Source organism: Babylonia areolata, chromosome 2 (assembly GCF_041734735.1).
Source record: "Babylonia areolata isolate BAREFJ2019XMU chromosome 2, ASM4173473v1, whole genome shotgun sequence".
NCBI classification, from domain to species: Eukaryota; Metazoa; Mollusca; class Gastropoda; order Neogastropoda; family Buccinidae; genus Babylonia; species Babylonia areolata.
This window is the reverse complement of record NC_134877.1, coordinates 72,231,199-72,251,648: the sequence shown is the minus strand read 5'-3', so window position 1 is coordinate 72,251,648 and position 20,450 is coordinate 72,231,199. Positions and strand designations below refer to the sequence as shown.

The following is a 20,450-nucleotide window of genomic DNA, read 5'->3' as shown; positions in this document are numbered from 1 at the left end:
TGATGGAGGGGAATGAGATCCTGGGGATTGAGAGAGCACGCTGCTCTCAACACATCCCTTTGGCTCGGACCTCTCCTAAGACAGGCGGCACACATTGGCCCGTGTGTGTCAATCGCTACCCCTTCGTGGGCTGGGTCAAGACTGGCAGTTTAGTGGCTGACGAAGGTAACCCCCGTAGTGCTCGGCTCTCTGTCCCCGGGAGCTGGGCATGATCGGGGGGGAGCACGTTGGAGCTGGGCTGCTGGTTGTATATCCCTCCCGAAACCTGGAAGGGGTCAAGCTGGTGTTCCCTGACCCTGGCCCCTAAGTTGGGACCCCATGGTGGGTGGGTAAGGGAGGGATGAATTCACATTTTCTTTCAACATGAATCCTAAACAAATACACCCCCCCAAACTCGGAAAAAGACGACGACAGGGAACGGACGACTCAGACTCTGAGTCGGAGGTCGTCGAGACCTCTGGTTTTGGCCATCGTGGCTAGTGATGGAGGGCGCTGATGACGACAAGCCCTTGTCGGCTTCTCAGCCCCTTCGCTGTCCAGAAGGGCTTTCAGTGTCTGGCAGGATCGCTCAGATCCATCAAGAGGCTGAGGAGCGGAGCGTTTTTAGTACAGACAGAATCCAAAAGACAGACACAGCTCCTTCTCAAGGCGACCACTTTCGTGGATAGGGCAGTGAAGATTTCCCCTCACAAAGGTCTCAACTGCTCAAAGGGAGTCATCAGATGCCCGGAGTTGAAAGGTGTGTCTGAGGCCGAGATCAAGAGCGAACTGTCCTCTCAGGGAGTGACCGATGTGTACAGGGTGATGGTGAGGAAGGGGTCGGACAGAGTCCCGACCAACACTTTCTTCCTCACCTTCTGCTGCCCGGATGTCCCCAAGGACATTCGGGTCGGATACCTGCTAGTTAATGTCAGCCTGTACGTACCGTCCCCTCTGAGATGCTTTAAGTGTCAGAAATTCGGACACGTGAGAGACAGATGTAAGGAGGAAGAGGCGTGTGGCACCTGTTCGAAGGCGGCGCACCAGGGCGATTGCGTCAGTGCAGCCCTGTGTGCGAACTGCGGAGGTGGCCACCCGTCCTCATCGAAGGACTGCCCCGCCTGGAAGAAAGAAAAACAAATTCAGAAAGTCAAGACAGAACAGAAAATTTCCTTCTTTGAGGCAAGGAAACAGGTGGAGGCCGCGTCGCCTAGGACGTCGTATGCCTCTGTCGTCAGATCCGGGACGGTGGACGTCGCAGTCCAGACGACGTCCACAGGAACGCAGACGGACGACTTAACCGCCTCGTCAGAACCGTTGGCCTTGGGTGGAGGCGCTGTGTCCACCCCTTCCCATCCTGCGCGGCAGTCCTCAGGGGCTGCTGGGCGGGAGAGAAAAGCCTCGGGCGGAGGCACGTTGTCCGCCTCCCGCCCACCCCCACCCCCCCGGCCCCCCTCGCCCCGCCTCTCGTCTGCCTGGCCCTCGGGCTGGCAGAAGTGGCCGGAAGCCCCCCGCACCTCCAAAACTCAAGGAGGGGAGGGCTGCGGCCACGGCGGGATCGGGAGGGGCCGAGGTGGTGGATATTCCGACCCGGTCGGAACCCGAAAAATTTATGTCAAAGAACAAATATTCCATCCTGGCGGACCTTGAGCCACCGCAAGTGGAGGAGCAGGGGGTAGCGATGGAATAGGCTGCTGCTTTATTTTTTAAAAAAAACAACCTTTTTAATGGCAGTGATCCACTGGAATATCCGGGGATTCTATGCCAACTTCCAGGAACTCCAGCTGCTTTGTCGTGCTTTGAAACCTTCAGTGCTGGCACTGCAGGAGACTCTGCAAAGAGATGGCAAGGTTTTATCTCTCTCTGGTTTTAACTCTGTTTTTAAACCCGCTCAACCGAAGCAAGAGGGTTGACGGGAGGTGTCGCTCTTTTTATTCGAAAGTCCCTTTTATACAGTACAGTTCTTTAAGCACCCCTTTACAGGCGGTGGCAGTCAGAGTCACGCTCGAGAAAACCATCACTGTCTGCTCTCTCTACCTTCCCCCTTCCGTCCGTGTTCTGAGGCAGGACCTCATGAACCTGGTCGACCAGCTCCCACGTCCGTTTTTACTGTTGGGCGACTTCAACGGACACTCCCCGCTCTGGGGAAGTGAGATGACATCAGCCCGAGGTCTTCTCTTAGAAAACCTTCTCTCTGACATGGACTTGTGCTGTCTTAACGACAAGTCTCCCACTTACCTGCATCTGTCCTCTGGACAGCTCTCGTGTTTGGATCTGTCGGTCTGCGATCCATCGTTGGTCCTGGACTACGAGTGGAAAGTGCACGACGATCTGCACGGGAGTGACCACTTTCCTGTCGTCCTCCGCCCCACAGATGGAGAAGGTGACTCTCTGCCTGACCGCCTGTACTACGACAAAGCAGACTGGAGTTTTTTTACCACCAAGATAAGAGCGGAGCTGCAGGAAGAAACAGTATTGAAAAGCAAGGACCCTGCTGACGCTCTGACTCGGATCGTTTTAGATTGCGCCAAAGCAGCAGTCCCATCGTCTACCTCCAAGCCTCAGGTCCCTAGAACGCCCTGGTTCAACGCGGAATGTCGGGAGGCCCGCAAGTCTCGGAAGAGAGCGCAGCGACGCGTCTTTTCGGAGACCGGAGTCCGATAGCGTTCGAACCCATCAACAGCTGAGGGCGAAAGCCAGGTATGTTTTTAAAAAAGAGCCAGAGGAAGTCTTGGAGAGATTTCTGCTCTTCCTTAACCTCCAACACACCCAAGAAGAAAGTGTGGAGGGTTTTAAAAAGAATTAAGGGCAAAAACGCATGCCCGACCTTCCACCATCTTAAACTTTCAGACGCTCTGGTCACAGAGAAGAAAGCAGTTGCCAATTTGCTTGCCTCCACAATAGAACAGAACTCGAGATCTGCTAACAAATCTGCTCGCTTTCTTAAAACCAAAAACCTGTCAGAAAAAACACCATGTAACTTCTTTTCCGACAACACAGAGAATTACAACCTTCCTTTCACAATGAACGAACTTAAATCTGCCCTTCAGACCTGTACGGATTCCTGTCCAGGAATGGACGAAGTCCATTATAAACTCCTAAAGCACCTTCCCCAAACCTGTCTGGACACCCTGCTTAAAGTTTATAACCACATCTGGGTCACAGGTTTCTTTCCACCCTCCTGGCGGAAAGCCCTCATAATCCCACTGCCGAAACTGGGAAAAGACCCCTCGAACCCCTCCAACTACCGCCCAATTGCACTGACCAGCTGCGTCTGCAAACTGATGGAGAAGATGGTCAACGGTAGACTGATGTGGAAACTAGAGACCGTCGGCCTTCTGGCGAAGGAACAATGCGGTTTCCGCAAGCATCGCTCTACCGTTGACCATCTGGTTCGTCTGGAAACCACGATAAGAAATGCTTTCGTCAACAAACAACATGTGGTGGCCATATTTTTTGACCTGGAGAAAGCTTACGATACCACGTGGAAATTTGGTATTCTTTCCGACTTGCACAAGCTCGGCTTCCGAGGACGCCTGCCTCAGTTTATCCACAATTTTTTACAAGACAGACAATTCCAGGTGAGAGTCGGCACCACCCTGTCCGACATTCACGAGCAGGAGCTGGGTGTCCCGCAGGGGAGCATCCTGTCGCCGGCTCTGTTCAGCATCAAAATTAATGACATCGTTCAATCCGTTCAGAAAGGATCGGACAGCTCGCTGTTCGTGGATGATTTTGCCTTATATGCAACCGGCAGCACGTACGCCAGCATCCAGCGACGGCTTCAGCTCTGCGTCAACAAAATCCAGTGTTGGGCAGAGGAGAATGGCTTCACATTTTCGTCCTCCAAAACTGAATGCATCCACTTTCATAATTTTCGCCAATTCTATCAGGACCCTGAAATCCGTCTGGGAACATCCACCATCCCGGCGGTCAAGGAAGCCAGATTTCTAGGGGTCGTCTTCGATCAGAAGCTGAATTTTCTCAGCCACATTAAACAGCTGAAAATATCTTGCCTAAAAGCCCTGAACATCATCCGAGTTGTGGCACACACGAACTGGGGTGCTGATAAGAGGACTCTCTTGCACCTCTACAGAGCCCTGGTCCGGTCCAAACTGGATTATGGAAGTGTTGTATACGGCTCGGCCAGACCGTCCTACCTGAAACTGTTGGACCCTGTACACCACCAAGGGCTCCGTCTCAGCTTAGGTGCTTTCCGCACCACCCCTGTGCACAGCCTGTACGCGGAGGCGGGGGAACCACCTCTTTCCAACCGCAGACTGAAGCTGACCCTGAACTATTATTTGAAATTGTTTTCAGAACCTACAAACCCTGCTTACGATGCTGTATTCGAAAACCCTTTCGATAAGAAATTTACAGACAACCCAAACTGCATACCTCCTCTCAGCCGCACTTGGAAAATGCCGATCTGGATGTCAGTGGCATCTCAGATTTCTCTAAGTTCCCTGACAGCCCCCCGTGGACCTTTACAACACCTGAGGTCCGATTTGATCTGGCCTCGTACCGTAAGGACACCACCAGTTCTCTGGCCTACAGAACCTACTTTTCGGAACTGTGCCACAAATTCCCCACCTTTCAAGGCATCTTCACTGACGGTTCCAAGTCAGAGGACGGAGTCGCCGCATCTGCGTTCTGTCCCGCCTTTCCTGACCGGCCCTCAACGGAACACATCCTGTCTGACAGCTCGGTATACACCGCGGAACTGACCGCACTGGTCCTGGGGTTAAAAATGGTTCTCTCTTCCAAACAGAAGAGATTCATGATCTTTTCCGACTCCTTATCAGCCCTGGAGGCGATCGCCTGCAGGAATATCACTCATCCCAAACTGCTGGAATTTTATGAAACTTTTACTCTCGCAACGAAGAAAGGATACGAGGTTGTGTTGGCCTGGGTTCCCGGACATGTTGGCATTCGTGGTAACGAAAGGGCGGACCTGCTGGCCAGGAACGCTGTAAAGAAAGAATTGTCCAGATCCTTGGTACCCTATACAGACATGAAGCGGAAGGTCAATACTTACGTTAAGGATCTTTGGCAAGAGAAGTGGAACACCCAGATGGACAACAAGCTCTTCCAGATCCGTCCGGACCTGGGGGAGACCCTCCCTTCGGGGGTGAAGAACAGAAAGGAGGAATCTGTGCTGTGCAGACTGCGTACGGGGCACACTTTTTTTACTCATTCTTACTTGTTGAAGGGGGAGGAGGCCCCTCGATGCGTTCCCTGTGACGAGCCTCTCACCGTGAAACACGTGCTCCTTGACTGTTGGGATCTGCATGACGTTAGACGCAGACATTACACGGCGGTTTCTTTGAAGACTTTGTTTCGTGATGTCCCTCCGTGGGCGCTGATGGATTTCTTAAAAGAAGTGAACCTTTTTAACCAGATTTGAAGGTTTTAAACTATGGAAGTTTTTTTTTAACTTTGGAGTGGAAAGTTTGAAGTGGTGACTCGTTTTAATTGGTTGTTTTTTTTTAGCCTTGTAGCAGTAATTGACGCGGCGATAGCCTTGAGATGGCCTTAGTGGTCGGCGAGGCTCTAAGCACCATAATTTCATTTCATTTCATTTACACATCAGGTGTGGGTGTCTATGGCTCATGTGAGATGATACACATCAGGTGTGGGTGTCTATGGCTCATGTGAGATGATACACATCAGGTGTGGGTGTCTATGGCTCATGTGAGATGATACACATCAGGTGTGGGTGTCTGTGGCTCATGTGACATGATACACATCAGGTGTGGGTGTCTATGGCTCATGTGAGATGGTACACATCAGGTGTGGGTGTCTATGGCTCATGTGAGATGATACACATCAGGTGTGGGTGTCTATGGCTCATGTGAGATGATACACATCAGGTGTGGGTGTCTATGGCACATGTGAGATGATACACATCAGGTGTGGGTGTCTATGGGGCATGTGAGATGATACACATCAGGTGTGGGTGTCTATGGGGCATGTATGACACAACAGGTGTGGGTGTCTATGGGGCATGTAGGACACAACAGGTGTGGGTGTCTATGGGGCATGTAGGACACAACAGGTGTGGGTGTCTATGGGGCATGTAGGACACAACAGGTGTGGGTGTCTATGGGGCATGTGAGATGATACACATCAGGTGTGGGTGTCTATGGGGCATGTATGACACAACAGGTGTGGGTGTCTATGGAGCATGTAGGACACATCAGGTGTGAGTGCATGGGGCATGTGAGATGATACATATCAGGTGTGAGTGTCTATGGGGCATGTAGGATACATCAGGTGTGGGTGTCTATCGGGCATGTAGGACACATCAGGTGTGAGTGTCTATGGGGCATGTAGGACACAACAGGTGTGGGTGTCTATGGGGCATGTAGGACACAACAGGTGTGGGTGTCTATGGGACATGTGGGACACAGCAGGTGTGGGTGTCTATGGGGCATGTAGGACACAACAGGTGTGGGTGTCTATGGGGCATGTAGGACACAACAGGTGTGGGTGTCTATGGGACATGTAGGACACAACCGGTGTGGGTGTCTATGGGGCATGTAGGACACAACAGGTGTGGGTGTCTACGGAGCATGTAGGACACAACAGGTGTGGGTGTCTATGGGACATGTAGGACACAACAGGTGTGTCTATGGAGCATGTAGGACACAACAGGTGTGGGTGTTTATAGGGCATGTAGGACACAACAGGTGTGAGTGTCTATGGGGCATGTAGGACACGACAGGTGTGGGTGTCTATGGGGCATGTAGGACACAATAGGTGTGGGTGTCTATGGGGCATGTATGACACAATAGGTGTGGGTGTCTATGGGGCATGTAGGACACAACAGGTGTGAATGTCTATGGGGCATGTAGTACACAACAGGTGTGAGTGTCTGTGGGGCATGTAGGACACAACAGGTGTGGCTGTCTATGGGGCATGTAGGACACAACAGGTGTGAGTGTCTGTGGGGCATGTAGGACACAACAGGTGTGGCTGTCTATGGGGCATGTAGGACACAACAGGTGTGGCTGTCTGTGGGGCATGTGAGATGATACATATCAGGTGTGGGTGTCTATGGGGCATGTAGGACACATCAGGTGTGGGTGTCTGTGGGGCATGTAGGACACATCAGGTGTGTGTCTATGGAGCATGTAGGACACATCAGGTGTGGGTGTCTATGGGGTATGTAGGACACAACAGGTGTGAGTGTCTGTTTGGGCATGTAAGACACATCAGTTGTGGGTGTCTATGGGGCATGTAGGACACAACAGGTGTGGGTGTCTATGGGACATGTAGGACACAACAGGTGTGGGTGTCTATGGGGCATGTAGGACATATCAGGTGTGGGTGTCTATGGGGCATGTAAGACACAACAGGTGTGGGTGTCTATGGGGCATGTAGGACACAACAGGTGTGGGTGTCTATGGGGCATGTAGGACATATCAGGTGTGGGTGTCTATGGGGCATGTAGGACACAACAGGTGTGGGTGTCTATGGGGCATGTAGGACATATCAGGTGTGGGTGTCTATGGGGCATGTAAGACACAACAGGTGTGGGTGTCTATGGGGCATGTAGGACACAACAGGTGTGGGTGTCTATGGGGCATGTAGGACACATCAGGTGTGGGTGTCTATGGGGCATGTAGGACACAACAGGTGTGGGTGTCTATGGGGCGTGTAGGACACATCAGGTGTGAGTGTCTATGGGGCATGTAGGACACATCAGGTGTGGGTGTCTATGGGGCATGTGAGATGATACACATCAGATGTGGGTGTTTATGGGGTATGTAGGATGAAACACAACAGGTGTGGGTGTCTAAGGGGCATGTAGGATGAAACACAACAGGTGTGGGTGTCTATGGGGCATGTAGGACACAACAGGTGTGGGTGTCTATGGGGCATGTAGGATGAATCACAAAAAGTGTGGGTGTCTATGGGACATGTAGGATGAAACACAACAGGTGTGGGTGTCTATGGGACATGTGGGACACAACAGGTGTGGGTGTCAAAGGGGCATGTAGGATGAAACACAACAGGTGTGGGTGTCTATGGGGCATGTAGGACACAACAGGTGTGGGTGTCTATGGGGCATGTAGGATGAATCACAAAAAGTGTGGGTGTCTATGGGACATGTAGGATGAAACACAACAGGTGTGGGTGTCTATGGGACATGTGGGACACAACAGGTGTGGGTGTCAAAGGGGCATGTAGGATGAAACACAACAGGTGTGGGTGTCTATGGGGCATGTAGGACACGACAGGTGTGGGTGTCTTTGGAGCATGTAGGATGAAACACAACAGGTGTGGGTGTCTATGGGATATGTAGGATGAATCACAACAGGTGTGGGTGTCTATGGGACATGTAGGATGAAACACAACAGGTGTGGGTGTCTATGGAGCATGTAGGACACAACAGGTGTGGGTGTCTATGGGATATGTAGGATGAATCACAACAGGTGTGGGTGTCTATGGGACATGTAGGATGAAACACAACAGGTGTGTGTGTCTATTGGACATGTAGGATGAATCACAGCAGGTGTGGGTGTCTGTGGGACATGTAGGATGAATCACAGCAGGTGTGGGTGTCTATGGGACATGTAGGATGAAACACAACAGGTGTGGGTGTCTATGGGACATGTAGGATGAAACACAACAGGTGTGGGTGTCTATGGGGCATGTAGGATGAATCACAACAGGTGTGGGTGTCTATGGGACATGTAGGATGAATCACAACAGGTGTGGGTGTCTAAGGGGCATGTAGGATGAATCACAACAGGTGTGGGTGTCTAAGGGGCATGTAGGATGAAACACAACAGGTGTGGTTATATGACCATTTTTGTGAAAAATCCCTGGTAAATTGATTTCATTCAAATCTTGTTTCCCAAGCAGCGAAAGGGTTAAATGATATTAGACGTAGTACACACTGAGTAGTATGTGTGACTCTCTCTCTCTCTCTCTCTCTCTCTCTCTCTCTCTGTGTTAATGAATGTGTGAGAGTGTATTTTGTATGGAGGAAAGGTTTTCAGAATCTAGAGGGAAAATATGGAACATAATGAACACATAAATACATCCAAGAATCTAACATCAGCAATTTTGTAATATACTGAAGAGATGAAAATGCCAAACAATCTACCAACAACTGTTACAGGTGTCCTTTAGGACTATTCAGCAATCCTCTGACAATATCTGACAATATCTTAAAATTGTCATGTCAAGAATACAAGAGATATCTGAGAAAAGTGCAATATCTGACAATATCTTAAAATTGTCATGTCAAGAATACAAGAGATATCTGAGAAAAGTGCAATATCTGACAATATCTTAAAATTGTCATGTCAAGAATACAAGATATATCTGAGAAAAGTGCAATATCTGGCAATATCTTAAAATTGTCATGTCAAGAATACAAGATATATCTGAGAAAAGTGCAATATCTGACAATATCTTAAAATTGTCATGTCAAGAATACAAGATATATCTGAGAAAAGTGCAATATCTGGCAATATCTTAAAATTGTCAAGTCTAGAGATGAAGAATACAGTAATCTGAGAAAAAATGGATACAGATTTTCTTAAGCTTTGGTATTGAAGAATAACATGCTTCCTAGAAATAGGCAGTCCACATAAACATTTAGCATCTCTACTGAATTTAGTTACAAAGGCCTTCTTTTTTGTCCCTTTTTTCCTCTGTATTATGAAGGTGAGTGTGTGTGTGTGTGTGTGTGTGTTTCAGAAGGGGGACGTGGTAGAAGTGGGAATTGAGGGCATTGGCAAACTGACCAACAGAGTGGTGTGATGTGTGCTGTGACCGGCTGACCAGTGGCTGGCTGACCATATATCCATCCAGGTGTGACTGCAAAATGTGAATGAAGGCACAACAAAATGGCTCTGAATCTTGGAGCATTAGCCATTGGCCCGGTGGAAAGCCGGCAGTCCTATAATTGTGTTCAGGTAAAATAGAAAGAATCAGAATGTTTTTGTTGTGAATCCAAAAGTTAAATATATACTGTATAAAAATAGTATCATTGTTTACAGGTTTCACATTGATTTTTCAAGTGCTCTGATAGATAACATGAGCCTGACTGAAAGTGATTGACCATGTGTACTCTGTGCTTTATATATAATAATGATATAATGACAATGATTATTATAATATGATTTATATAGCACCCTTTCTCTCTAAGAGCTCAGGGTAACATGAACAGAAAAGTTACAAGTTACTTGAATCATTCATGTCCACTCTTTCTCAAAATCCCTCTCTCCCTGCCCTGTCCCCCCCTCTCTCCCTGCCCTGTCCCCCCCCTCTCTCCCTGCCCTGTCCCCCCTCTCTCCCTGCCCTGTCCCCCCCTCTCTCCCTGCCCTGTCCCCCCTCTCTCCCTCCCCTTTCCCCCCATCTCTCCCTGCCCTGTCCCCCCTCTCTCCCTCCCCTTTCCCCCCCTCTCTCCCTGCCCTGTCCCCCCTCTCTCCCTCCCCTGTTCCCCCCATCTCTCCCTGCCCTGTCCCCCCCTCTCTCCCTGCCCTGTCCCCCCCTCTCTCCCTGCCCTGTCCCCCCCTCTCTCCCTGCCCTGTCCCCCTTCTCTCCCTGCCCTGTCCCCCCCTCTCTCCCTGCCCTGTCCCCCCTCTCTCCCTCCCCTTTCCCCCCATCTCTCCCTGCCCTGTCCCCCCTCTCTCCCTCCCCTTTCCCCCCCTCTCTCCCTGCCCTGTCCCCCCTCTCTCCCTCCCCTGTTCCCCCCATCTCTCCCTGCCCTGTCCCCCCCTCTCTCCCTGCCCTGTCCCCCCATCTCTCCCTGCCCTGTCCCCCCCTCTCTCCCTGCCCTGTCCCCCCATCTCTCCCTGCCCTGTCCCCCCCTCTCTCCCTGCCCTGTCCCCCCATCTCTCCCTGCCCTGTCCCCCCATCTCTCCCTGCCCTGTCCCCCCATCTCTCCCTGCCCTGTCCCCCCCATCTCTCCCTGCCCTGTCCCCCCCTCTCTCCCTGCCCTGTCCCCCCATCTCTCCCTGTCCCCCCCTCTCTCCCTGCCCTGTCCCCCCCATCTCTCCCTGTCCCCCCCCTCCCTGCCCTGTCCCGCCATCTCTCCCTGTTGCCTCCCTGCCCTGTCCCCCCTCTCTCTCCCTGCCCTGTCCCCCCCATCTCTCCCTACCCTGTCCCCCCATCTCTCCCTGCCCTTTCCCCCCCATCTCTCCCTGTCCCCCCATCTCTCCCTGTTGCCTCCCTGCCCTGTCCCCCCTCTCCCTGCCCTGTCCCCCCTCTCTCTCCCTCCCCCCCTCTCTCCCTGCCCTGTCCCCCCTCTCTCTCCCTGCCCTGTCCCCCCTCTCTCCCTCCCCCCTCTCTCTCCCTGCCCTGTCCCCCCTCTCTCTCCCTGCCCTGTCCCCCCTCTCTCCCTCCCCACCTCTCTCCCTGCCCTGTCCCCCCTCTCTCTCCCTGCCCTGTCCCCCCTCTCTCCCTCCCCCCTTTCTCTCCCTGCCCTGTCCCCCCCCTCTCTCCCTGCCCTGTCCCCCCTCTCTCCCTCCCCACCTCTCTCCCTGCCCTGTCCCCCCCTCTCTCCCTGCCCTGTCCCCCCTCTCTCCCTGCCCTGCCCCCCCTCTCTCCCTGCCCTGTCCCCCCTCTCTCCCTGCCCTGCCCCCCCTCTCTCCCTGCCCTGTCCCCCCTCTCTCTCCCTGCCCTGTCCCCCCTCTCTCCCTGCCCTGTCCCCCCTCTCTCCCTCCCCCCTCTCTCTCCCTGCCCTGTCCCCCCCTCTCTTCCTGCCCTGTCCCCCCTCTCTCCCTCCCCCATCTCTCTCCCTGCCCTGTCCCCCCCCCCTCTCTCCCTGCCCTGTCCCCCCTCTCTCCCTGCCCTGTCCCCCCCTCTCTCCCTGCCCTGTCCCCCCCTCTCTCCCTGCCCTGTCCCCACCTCTCTCCCTGTCCCCCCTCTCTTTCTCGCCCCCCCTCTCCCTCCCCCCCTCTCTCCCTGCCCTGTCCCCCCTCTCTCCCTCCCCCCCTCTCTCCCTGCCCTGTCCCCCCTCTCTCCCTGCCCTGTCCCCCCTCTCTCTCCCTGTCCTGTCCCCCCTCTCTCCCTGCCCTGTCCCCCCTCTCTTGCCCTGTCCCCCCTCTCTCTCCCTGTCCTGTCCCCCCTCTCTCCCTGCCCTGTCCCCCCTCTCTCCCTGCCCTGTCCCCCCTCTCTCCCTCCCCCCTCTCTCCCTGCCCTGTCCCCCCTCTCTCCCTCCCCCCCTCTCTCCCTGCCCTGTCCCCCCTCTCTCCCTCCCCCCCTCTCTCCCTGCCCTGTCCCCCCTCTCTCCCTGCCCTGTCCCCCCCCTCTCTCCCTCCCCCCCCCTCTCCCTGCCCTGTCCCCCCTCTCTCCCTCCCCCCCTCTCTCCCTGCCCTGTCCCCCCTCTCTCCCTCCCCCCCTCTCTCCCTGCCCTGTCCCCCCTCTCTCTCCCTGCCCTGTCCCCCCTCTCTCCCTCCCCCCCTCTCTCCCTGCCCTGTCCCCCTCTCTCTCCCTGCCCTGTCCCCCCTCTCTCCCTGCCCTGTCCCCTCCCCCCCCTTACCAACTCTCTCCCTGCCCTGCCCCCCTCAACCCCCCCTCCCCACCTCTCGAGAGTCTCATTTATCATGCATCCTACGTGAGCTAACAAGCATGATGTTGGAGAAGAAGAAAGCTGAGAGTGCTTTAAAAAAAGAAAAAAGGAAAGATAATTCACAAAAATGAAATTGAAAGGGTTAGACAAAGCCATGGTCATCAATGATGATGGTGATTGGAAAATGGTTACTCTGCTTGGCAACATGGGTAGCTTCCCTTGGTTCCCCATGTTGTCAGAGGGGGTTCCTGTCTCCCTCTTTCTCTGTTTACCACTTCCCCATCATCCAGCCACCTCCCCATCATCCAGCCACTTCCCCATCATCCAGCCACCTCCCCATCATCCAGCCACCTCCCCATCATCCAGCCACTTCTCCATCATCCAGCCACTTCCCCATCATCCAGCCACCTCCCCATCATCCAGCCACTTCATCCAGCCACCTCCCCATCATCCAGCCACTTCATCCAGCCACCTCCCCATCATCCAGCCACCTCCCCATCATCCAGCCACTTCCCCATCATCCAGCCACTTCATCCAGCCACCTCCCCATCATCCAGCCACCTCCCCATCATCCAGCCACTTCCCCATCATCCAGCCACCTCCCCATCATCCAGCCACCTCCCCATCATCCAGCCACTTCATCCAGCCACCTCCCCATCATCCAGCCACTTCTCCATCATCCAGCCACTTCATCCAGCCACCTCCCCATCATCCAGCCACCTCCCCATCATCCAGCCACTTCCCCATCATCCAGCCACTGCTCCATCATCCAGCCTAGGTCCTGTCTCCCTCTCTCTCTGTTTACCTGGCCACTTCTCCATCATCCAGCCACTTCTCCATCATCCAGCCACTTCTCCATCATCCAGCCACTTCTCCATCATCCAGCACAGGTCCACAAGGCTTGGTTATGGGTGTATTCATGTTAAGTAAAAGAAGTCGAGGCCCTTTTGTTACGTTATTTTTTTACAGTGGCTTCCCAACTTAGTTTTGTTTTATAATAAATATTGTGACACTTTGCACTTTGACCCCTGACTTTTCCATTGTGATCCTTTCCATTCCATAACGATCCGATCCTTTTTCCATGATGATTTTGCTATTTCCATTGTGATCCCATTTTCCATGGTATGCTGACTTGTCCCTGTACTACATATACTGTCTGTTGACATAGCCTTACACTTGTGTATACTGACTGTGTATACTGACTATCTATTGACATAGCCTTATGCTTGTGTATACTGAGTGTGTATACTATCTGTTGACATAGCCTTATGCTTGTGTATACTGACTGTGTATACTATCTGTTGACATAGCCTTATACTTGTGTATACTGACTGTGTATACTGACTGACTGTTGACATAGCCTTATACTTGTGTATACTGAGTGTGTATACTGACTTAGCCGTGTACTGTGTCCCAGAACTGTGTATACTGACATGGCACTGCACAGTTTAAGTTTTCAGTTACAAGGTGTCAAATCATGAGGACTGATCCATATTTGCAACACAACATGCTGCGAGGTAAAAAAAAAAAAAAAAATGAAGCAGATGCCTGATGTTCACATAAATCCAGCATGCTTTCAGGGCCTTGACAGTGTATACTGATGTGGCCCTGTCCAGTGTATACCGATGTGGCCCTGTCCAGTGTATACCGATGTTACCCTGTCCAGTGTAAACTGATGTTGCCCTGTCCAGTGTATATGGATGTGGCCCTGTATTGTCTATACTGATGTAGCCCTGTACTGTGAAGACTGACGTGGCCCTGTATTGTCTATACTGATGTAGCCCTGTACTGTGAAGACTGACGTGGCCCTGTATTGTCTATACTGATGTGGCCCTGTACTGTGAAGACTGACGTGGCCCTGTATTGTCTATACTGATGTGGCCCTGTACTGTGAAGACTGATGTGGCCCTGTATTGTCTATACTGATGTAGCCCTGTATTGTCTATACTGATGTAGCCCTGTACTTTGAAGACTGACGTGGCCCTGTATTGTCTATACTGATGTAGCCCTGTATTGTCTATACTGATGTAGCCCTGTACTGTGAAGACTGACGTGGCCCTGTATTGTCTATACTGATGTAGCCCTGTATTGTCTATACTGATGTAGCCCTGTACTGTGAAGACTGACGTGGCCCTGTATTGTCTATACTGATGTAGCCCTGTACTGTGAAGACTGACGTGGCCCTGTATTGTCTATACTGATGTAGCCCTGTACTGTGAAGACTGACGTGGCCCTGTATTGTCTATACTGATGTAGCCCTGTATTGTCTATACTGATGTAGCCCTGTATTGTCTATACTGATGTAGCCCTGTACTGTGAAGACTGACGTGGCCCTGTATTGTCTATACTGATGTAGCCCTGTACTGTGAAGACTGACGTGGCCCTGTATTGTCTATACTGATGTAGCCCTGTACTGTGAAGACTGACGTGGCCCTGTATTGTCTATACTGATGTAGCCCTGTACTGTGAAGACTGACGTGGCCCTGTATTGTCTATACTGATGTAGCCCTGTATTGTCTATACTGATGTAGCCCTGTACTGTGAAGACTGACGTGGCCCTGTATTGTCTATACTGATGTAGCCCTGTATTGTCTATACTGATGTGGCCCTGTACTGTGAAGACTGACGTGGCCCTGTATTGTCTATACTGATGTAGCCCTGTACTGTGAAGACTGACGTGGCCCTGTATTGTCTATACTGATGTGGCCCTGTATTGTCTATACTGATGTGGCCCTGTATTGTCTATACTGATGTGGCCCTGTACTGTGAAGACTGACGTGGCCCTGTATTGTCTATACTGATGTAGCCCTGTACTGTGAAGACTGACGTGGCCCTGTATTGTCTATACTGATGTAGCCCTGTACTGTGAAGACTGACGTGGCCCTGTATTGTCTATACTGATGTGGCCCTGTATTGTCTATACTGATGTGGCCATGCACTGTGTGCACTGATTTGGCCCTGTACAGTGCATACTGACGTGGCTATTTAAAGTGTACACTGACATAACCTTGTAAAGTGAATACTGATGGGGCCCTATAAAGTGTATACTGATGTGGCCATGTACAGTGTATACTGATGTGGCCCTGTAAAGTGTATGCTGACGGGCCATGCACTGTGTACACTGACGTGGCCATGCACTGTGTATACTGATGTGGCCTTGTAAAGTGTGTACTAACGTGGCCCTGTAAAGTGTATACAGGGCCACATCAGTATGCAGGTGTACAGGGACTGATGATAAACTGACACTGAACTGACACTCCATTGTCACCATGTGTCATAGGCTGTAAAGGGGACTGATGATAAACTGACACTGAACTGACACTCCATTGTCACCATGTGTCATAGGCTGTAAAGGGGGCTGATGATAAACTGACACTCAACTGACACTCCATTGTCACCATGTGTCATAGGCTGTAAAGGGGGCTGATGATAAACTGACACTCAACTGACACTCCATTGTCACCATGTGTCATAGGCTGTAAAGGGGACTGATGATAAACTGACACTGAACTGACACTCCATTGTCACCATGTGTCATAGGCTGTAAAGGGGACTGATGATAAACTGACACTGAACTGACACTCCATTGTCACCATGTGTCATAGGCTGTAAAGGGGGCTGATGATAAACTGACACTGAACTGACACTCCATTGTCACCATGTGTCATAGGCTGTAAAGGGGACTGATGATAAACTGACACTGAACTGACACTCCATTGTCACCATGTGTCATAGGCTGTAAAGGGGGCTGATGACATGGGGCCTGCTCAACACGTTGCCATTCTTGCCTGTCACCTCTCCCTGTGTGCCTTTCTCTTGAAGTTCCTCCTGTGTGCACTGTCACTGTGTACAGTGTTCACTGTGTCACTGTATGATGTGTCACTGTGTGCACTGTCACTGTGTACAGTGTTCACTGTGTGCACTGTCACTGTGTACAGTGTTCACTGTGTCACTGTATGATGTGTCACTGTGTGCACTGTCACTGTGTACAGTGTTCACTGTGTCACTGTATGATGTGTCACTGTGTGCACTGTCACTGTCTGATCTTTCACTGTTACTGTGTAATGTGTCACTGTATGATGTGTCATTGTCATTGTGAGATGTGTCACTGTGTGATGTATCACTGTATGATGTGTCACTGTCACTATGTGATGTGTCACTGTATGATGTGTCACTGTCACTATGTGAGGTGTCACTGTGTGACGTGTCACTGCCACTGTGTGATGTGTCACTGTCACTGTCTGATGTTTCACTGTTACTGTGTAATGTGTCACTGTATGATGTGTCATTGTCATTGTGAGATGTGTCACAATGTGAGGTGTCACTGTGTGACTTGTCACTGTCACTGTGTGATGTGTCACTGTCACTATGTGAGGTGTCACTGTGTGACGTGTCACTGCCACTGTGTGATGTGTCACTGTCACTGTCTGATGTTTCACTGTTACTGTGTAATGTGTCATTGTATGATGTGTCATTGTCATTGTGAGATGTGTCACAATGTGAGGTGTCACTGCGTGACTTGTCACTGTCACTGTGTGATGTGTCACTGTCACTATGTGAGGTGTCACTGTGTGACGTGTCACTGTCACTGTGTGATGTGTCACTGTCACTGTCTGATGTTTCACTGTTACTGTGTAATGTGTCACTGTATGATGTGTCATTGTCATTGTGAGATGTGTCACAATGTGAGGTGTCACTGTGTGACTTGTCACTGTCACTGTGTGATGTGTCACTGTCACTATGTGAGGTGTCACTGTGTGACGTGCCACTGTCACTGTGTGATGTGTCACTGTCACTGTCTGATGTTTCACTGTTACTGTGTAATGTGTCACTGTATGATGTGTCACTATGTGAGGTGTCACTGTGTGACGTGTCACTGTCACTGTGTGATGTGTCACTGTCACTATGTGAGGTGGCACTGTGATGTGGCACTGTGATGTCACTGTATGATGTGTCACTGTCACTATGTGAGGTGGCACTGTGTGACGTGTCACTGTCACTGTGTGATGTGTCACTGTCACTATGTGAGGTGGCACTGTGATGTGGCACTGTGATGTCACTGTATGATGTGTCACTGTCACTATGTGAGGTGGCACTGTGTGACGTGTCACTGTCACTGTGTGATGTGTCACTGTCACTATGTGAGGTGGCACTGTGATGTGGCACTGTATGATGTGTGCACTGTCACTATGTTTTGTGTCAGTGTCTGATGTGTCACTGTCACTATGTTTTGTGTCAGTGTCTGATGTGTCACTGTCATGTGTTACTGTCTGATGTGTCACTGTCACTATGTTTTGTGTCAGTGTCTGATGTGTCACTGTCACTATGTTTTGTGTCAGTGTCTGATGTGTCACTGTCACTATGTTTTGTGTCAGTGTCTGATGTGTCACTGTCACTATGTTTTGTGTCAGTGTCTGATGTGTCACTGTCACTGTCTGATGTGTCACTGTCACTGTCTGATGTGTCACTGTCAGTGTCTGATGTGTCACTGTGATGTGTTACTGTCTGATGTGTCACTGTGATGTGTTACTGTCTGATGTGTCACTGTCACTATATGATGTTTCACTGTTACTTTGTGATGTGTCACTGTGTGATGTGTAACTGTCACTGTGTGGTGTCATTGTGTGATGTGTCACTGTGATGTGTTACTGTCTGATGTGTCAGTCACTGTGATGTGTGCACTGTCACCATGTGATGTGTCACTGTCACTGTGTGATGTGTGCATGTCTGTCTTAACTCTCTCCATACGAACGGCGAAAGAGAAGACGTTAACAGCGTTTCACCCCAATTACCATCATCAAAATATTGCAAGCGGAAGGCTCTCATACTGAAGAGGTGAATGTTGACAAAGAATACCACAAGTCTGACGACGGAAGCTAAAGGTTGGGTCATTCAGACACCCACTGGACATCCGAGGGGTCTGTGTTAGAGGAGAAGAGAGGACTGGCCGTACTGAGTGAGTTAATTCAGAGACCAGCACTGTTATGTTGTTCTTCCACAATCCTGTCTTAATTCAGAGACCAGCACTGTTATGTTGTTCTTCCACAATCCTGTCTTAATTCAGAGACCAGCACTGTAATGTTGTTTTTCCACAATACTATCTGTCTTAATTCAGAGACCAGCACTGTAATGTTTTTCCACAATCCTGTCTTAATTCAGAGACCAGCACTGTAATGTTTTTCCACAATCCTATCTGTCTTAATTCAGAGACCAGCACTGTTATGTTGTTCTTCCACAATCCTATCTGTCGTAATTCAGAGACTAGCACTGTAATGTTCTTCCACAATCCTGTCTTAATTCAGAGACTAGCACTGTAATGTTGTTCCACAATCCTGTCTTGTGGACAAGGCCTGTTGCTCAGAAGACGACAGCTTCTTTCTACACTTCAAGCTTTAGGCACAGTGATTCATGTTCTCCCATAGAAAAATTAGCATGTCGTGTGCATCTGAGAAGAGATCGCAGCTCACAGTACCAGGTTTTGTACATGCTTTTTGATGACACTTGGGTGTGTGTGTGTGTTGCTGCAGCTATGTATGTCACATGTCAGCAGCCTCATCCTCTAACTTCGCACACACATGCATGCATGCACATGCACACACTTGCTCACACACACACATGCATGCATGCACAAGCACACACTTGCTCACACACACACACACATGCATGCATGCACATGCACACACTTGCTCACACACACACACACACACACACACACACACACATATACATACATGAACGTACATACACACACATACCCCACCCCCTCCCACACACACAGATATGTATGGTTGCATGCTAAACACATTAGCATAGAAATGAGAGACTGACATGCACATTTCCCCCACCACCATTTAATAACACCAATAACATTTTTCCCACCACCATTTAATAACACCAATTCATTTTTTAGTGCAGATACAGGCACACAACATTCAGAGTATTTTACACCAGTCATTTGGCTAGTAGCCATACAACATCTAAGGCATTTGTTTGTTTTCATGCACATTGAATACAGAACTGTTCCTAGAATAAATGCAGTACTAAGATTGCTAAGTTTGGAGAACAAATACAGAGAATGATTTAAACTAGGGTTTTATGAACAGAACGTTTATTTCAATACTTAAACATCAAAGCAAAGAATTAATTGTGTAATCACGATCGCACTACAGTCAGTATGATTACATCTGCTGAAATATTGCACTGCAGTGACAATGTTTTAATCCTCTAAAATAAGACACTGCAGTCACAATGTTTTAATCCTCTAAAATAAGACACTGCAGTCACAATGTTTTAATCCTCTAACATATTGCACTGCAGTCAGTATTATTAAATCCGCTTAAATATTGTACTGCAGTCACAATGTTTTAATCCTTTGGAATAACACACAGCAGTCACATTGTTTTAATCCTTTGGAATAACACACAGCAGTCACAATGTTTTAATCCTTTGGAATAACACACAGCAGTCACAATGTTTTAATCCTTTGGAATAACACACAGCAGTCACAATGTTTTAATCCTTTGGTTAATCCTTTGGAATAACACACAGCAGTCACAATGTTTTAATCCTTTGGAATAACACACAGCAGTCACAATGTTTTAATCCTTTGGAATAACACACAGCAGTCACAATGTTTTAATCCTTTGGAATAACACACTGCAGTTAATGATTTTTTTTGTTTTTTGTTTTGTTTGCTGCCGTATCATCTCCACTGTTTCAGTGGCATTACTCCCACGCCACTTACCAGAGGAGACCCTGCACTGCTGCTGAGTCACTTCGGTGGTGTTCAGTGGTGCCTGTTCTGGTTTAACGTATTTAGAACACTACCTACTAAGCCCCCTACTAATGACAGTAATGACTTAGTCGCGGAGCCAGACTGAGTGAGCGTCCCTCCCAGAGTGGAGACCGCCACCACGTCCCTCAAACAGCCCCCCAT

General features: G+C 50.1%; 1 protein-coding gene across 3 annotated transcripts in view; it reads left to right on the top strand.

Annotated features, from left to right (window-relative positions):
* The window catches only part of LOC143276939 (oxaloacetate tautomerase fahd2, mitochondrial-like), a 58,750-nt gene that overhangs the window by 37,104 nt on the left and 1,196 nt on the right, over nt 1–20,450 (top strand). The window contains exon 7 of one of the 3 annotated variants that reach the window (XR_013053663.1): nt 9,697–9,810. Coding sequence is in view for 1 of the 3 variants with exons in the window: in XM_076581614.1 (XP_076437729.1) it covers nt 9,697–9,759 (63 nt within the window). In the remaining 2 variants the exon portion in view is untranslated. Of the gene's footprint in view, nt 1–9,696; nt 10,371–20,450 lie in introns of those variants that run through there. The other 2 variants (XR_013053661.1, XM_076581614.1) reach the window with 2 other exon arrangements.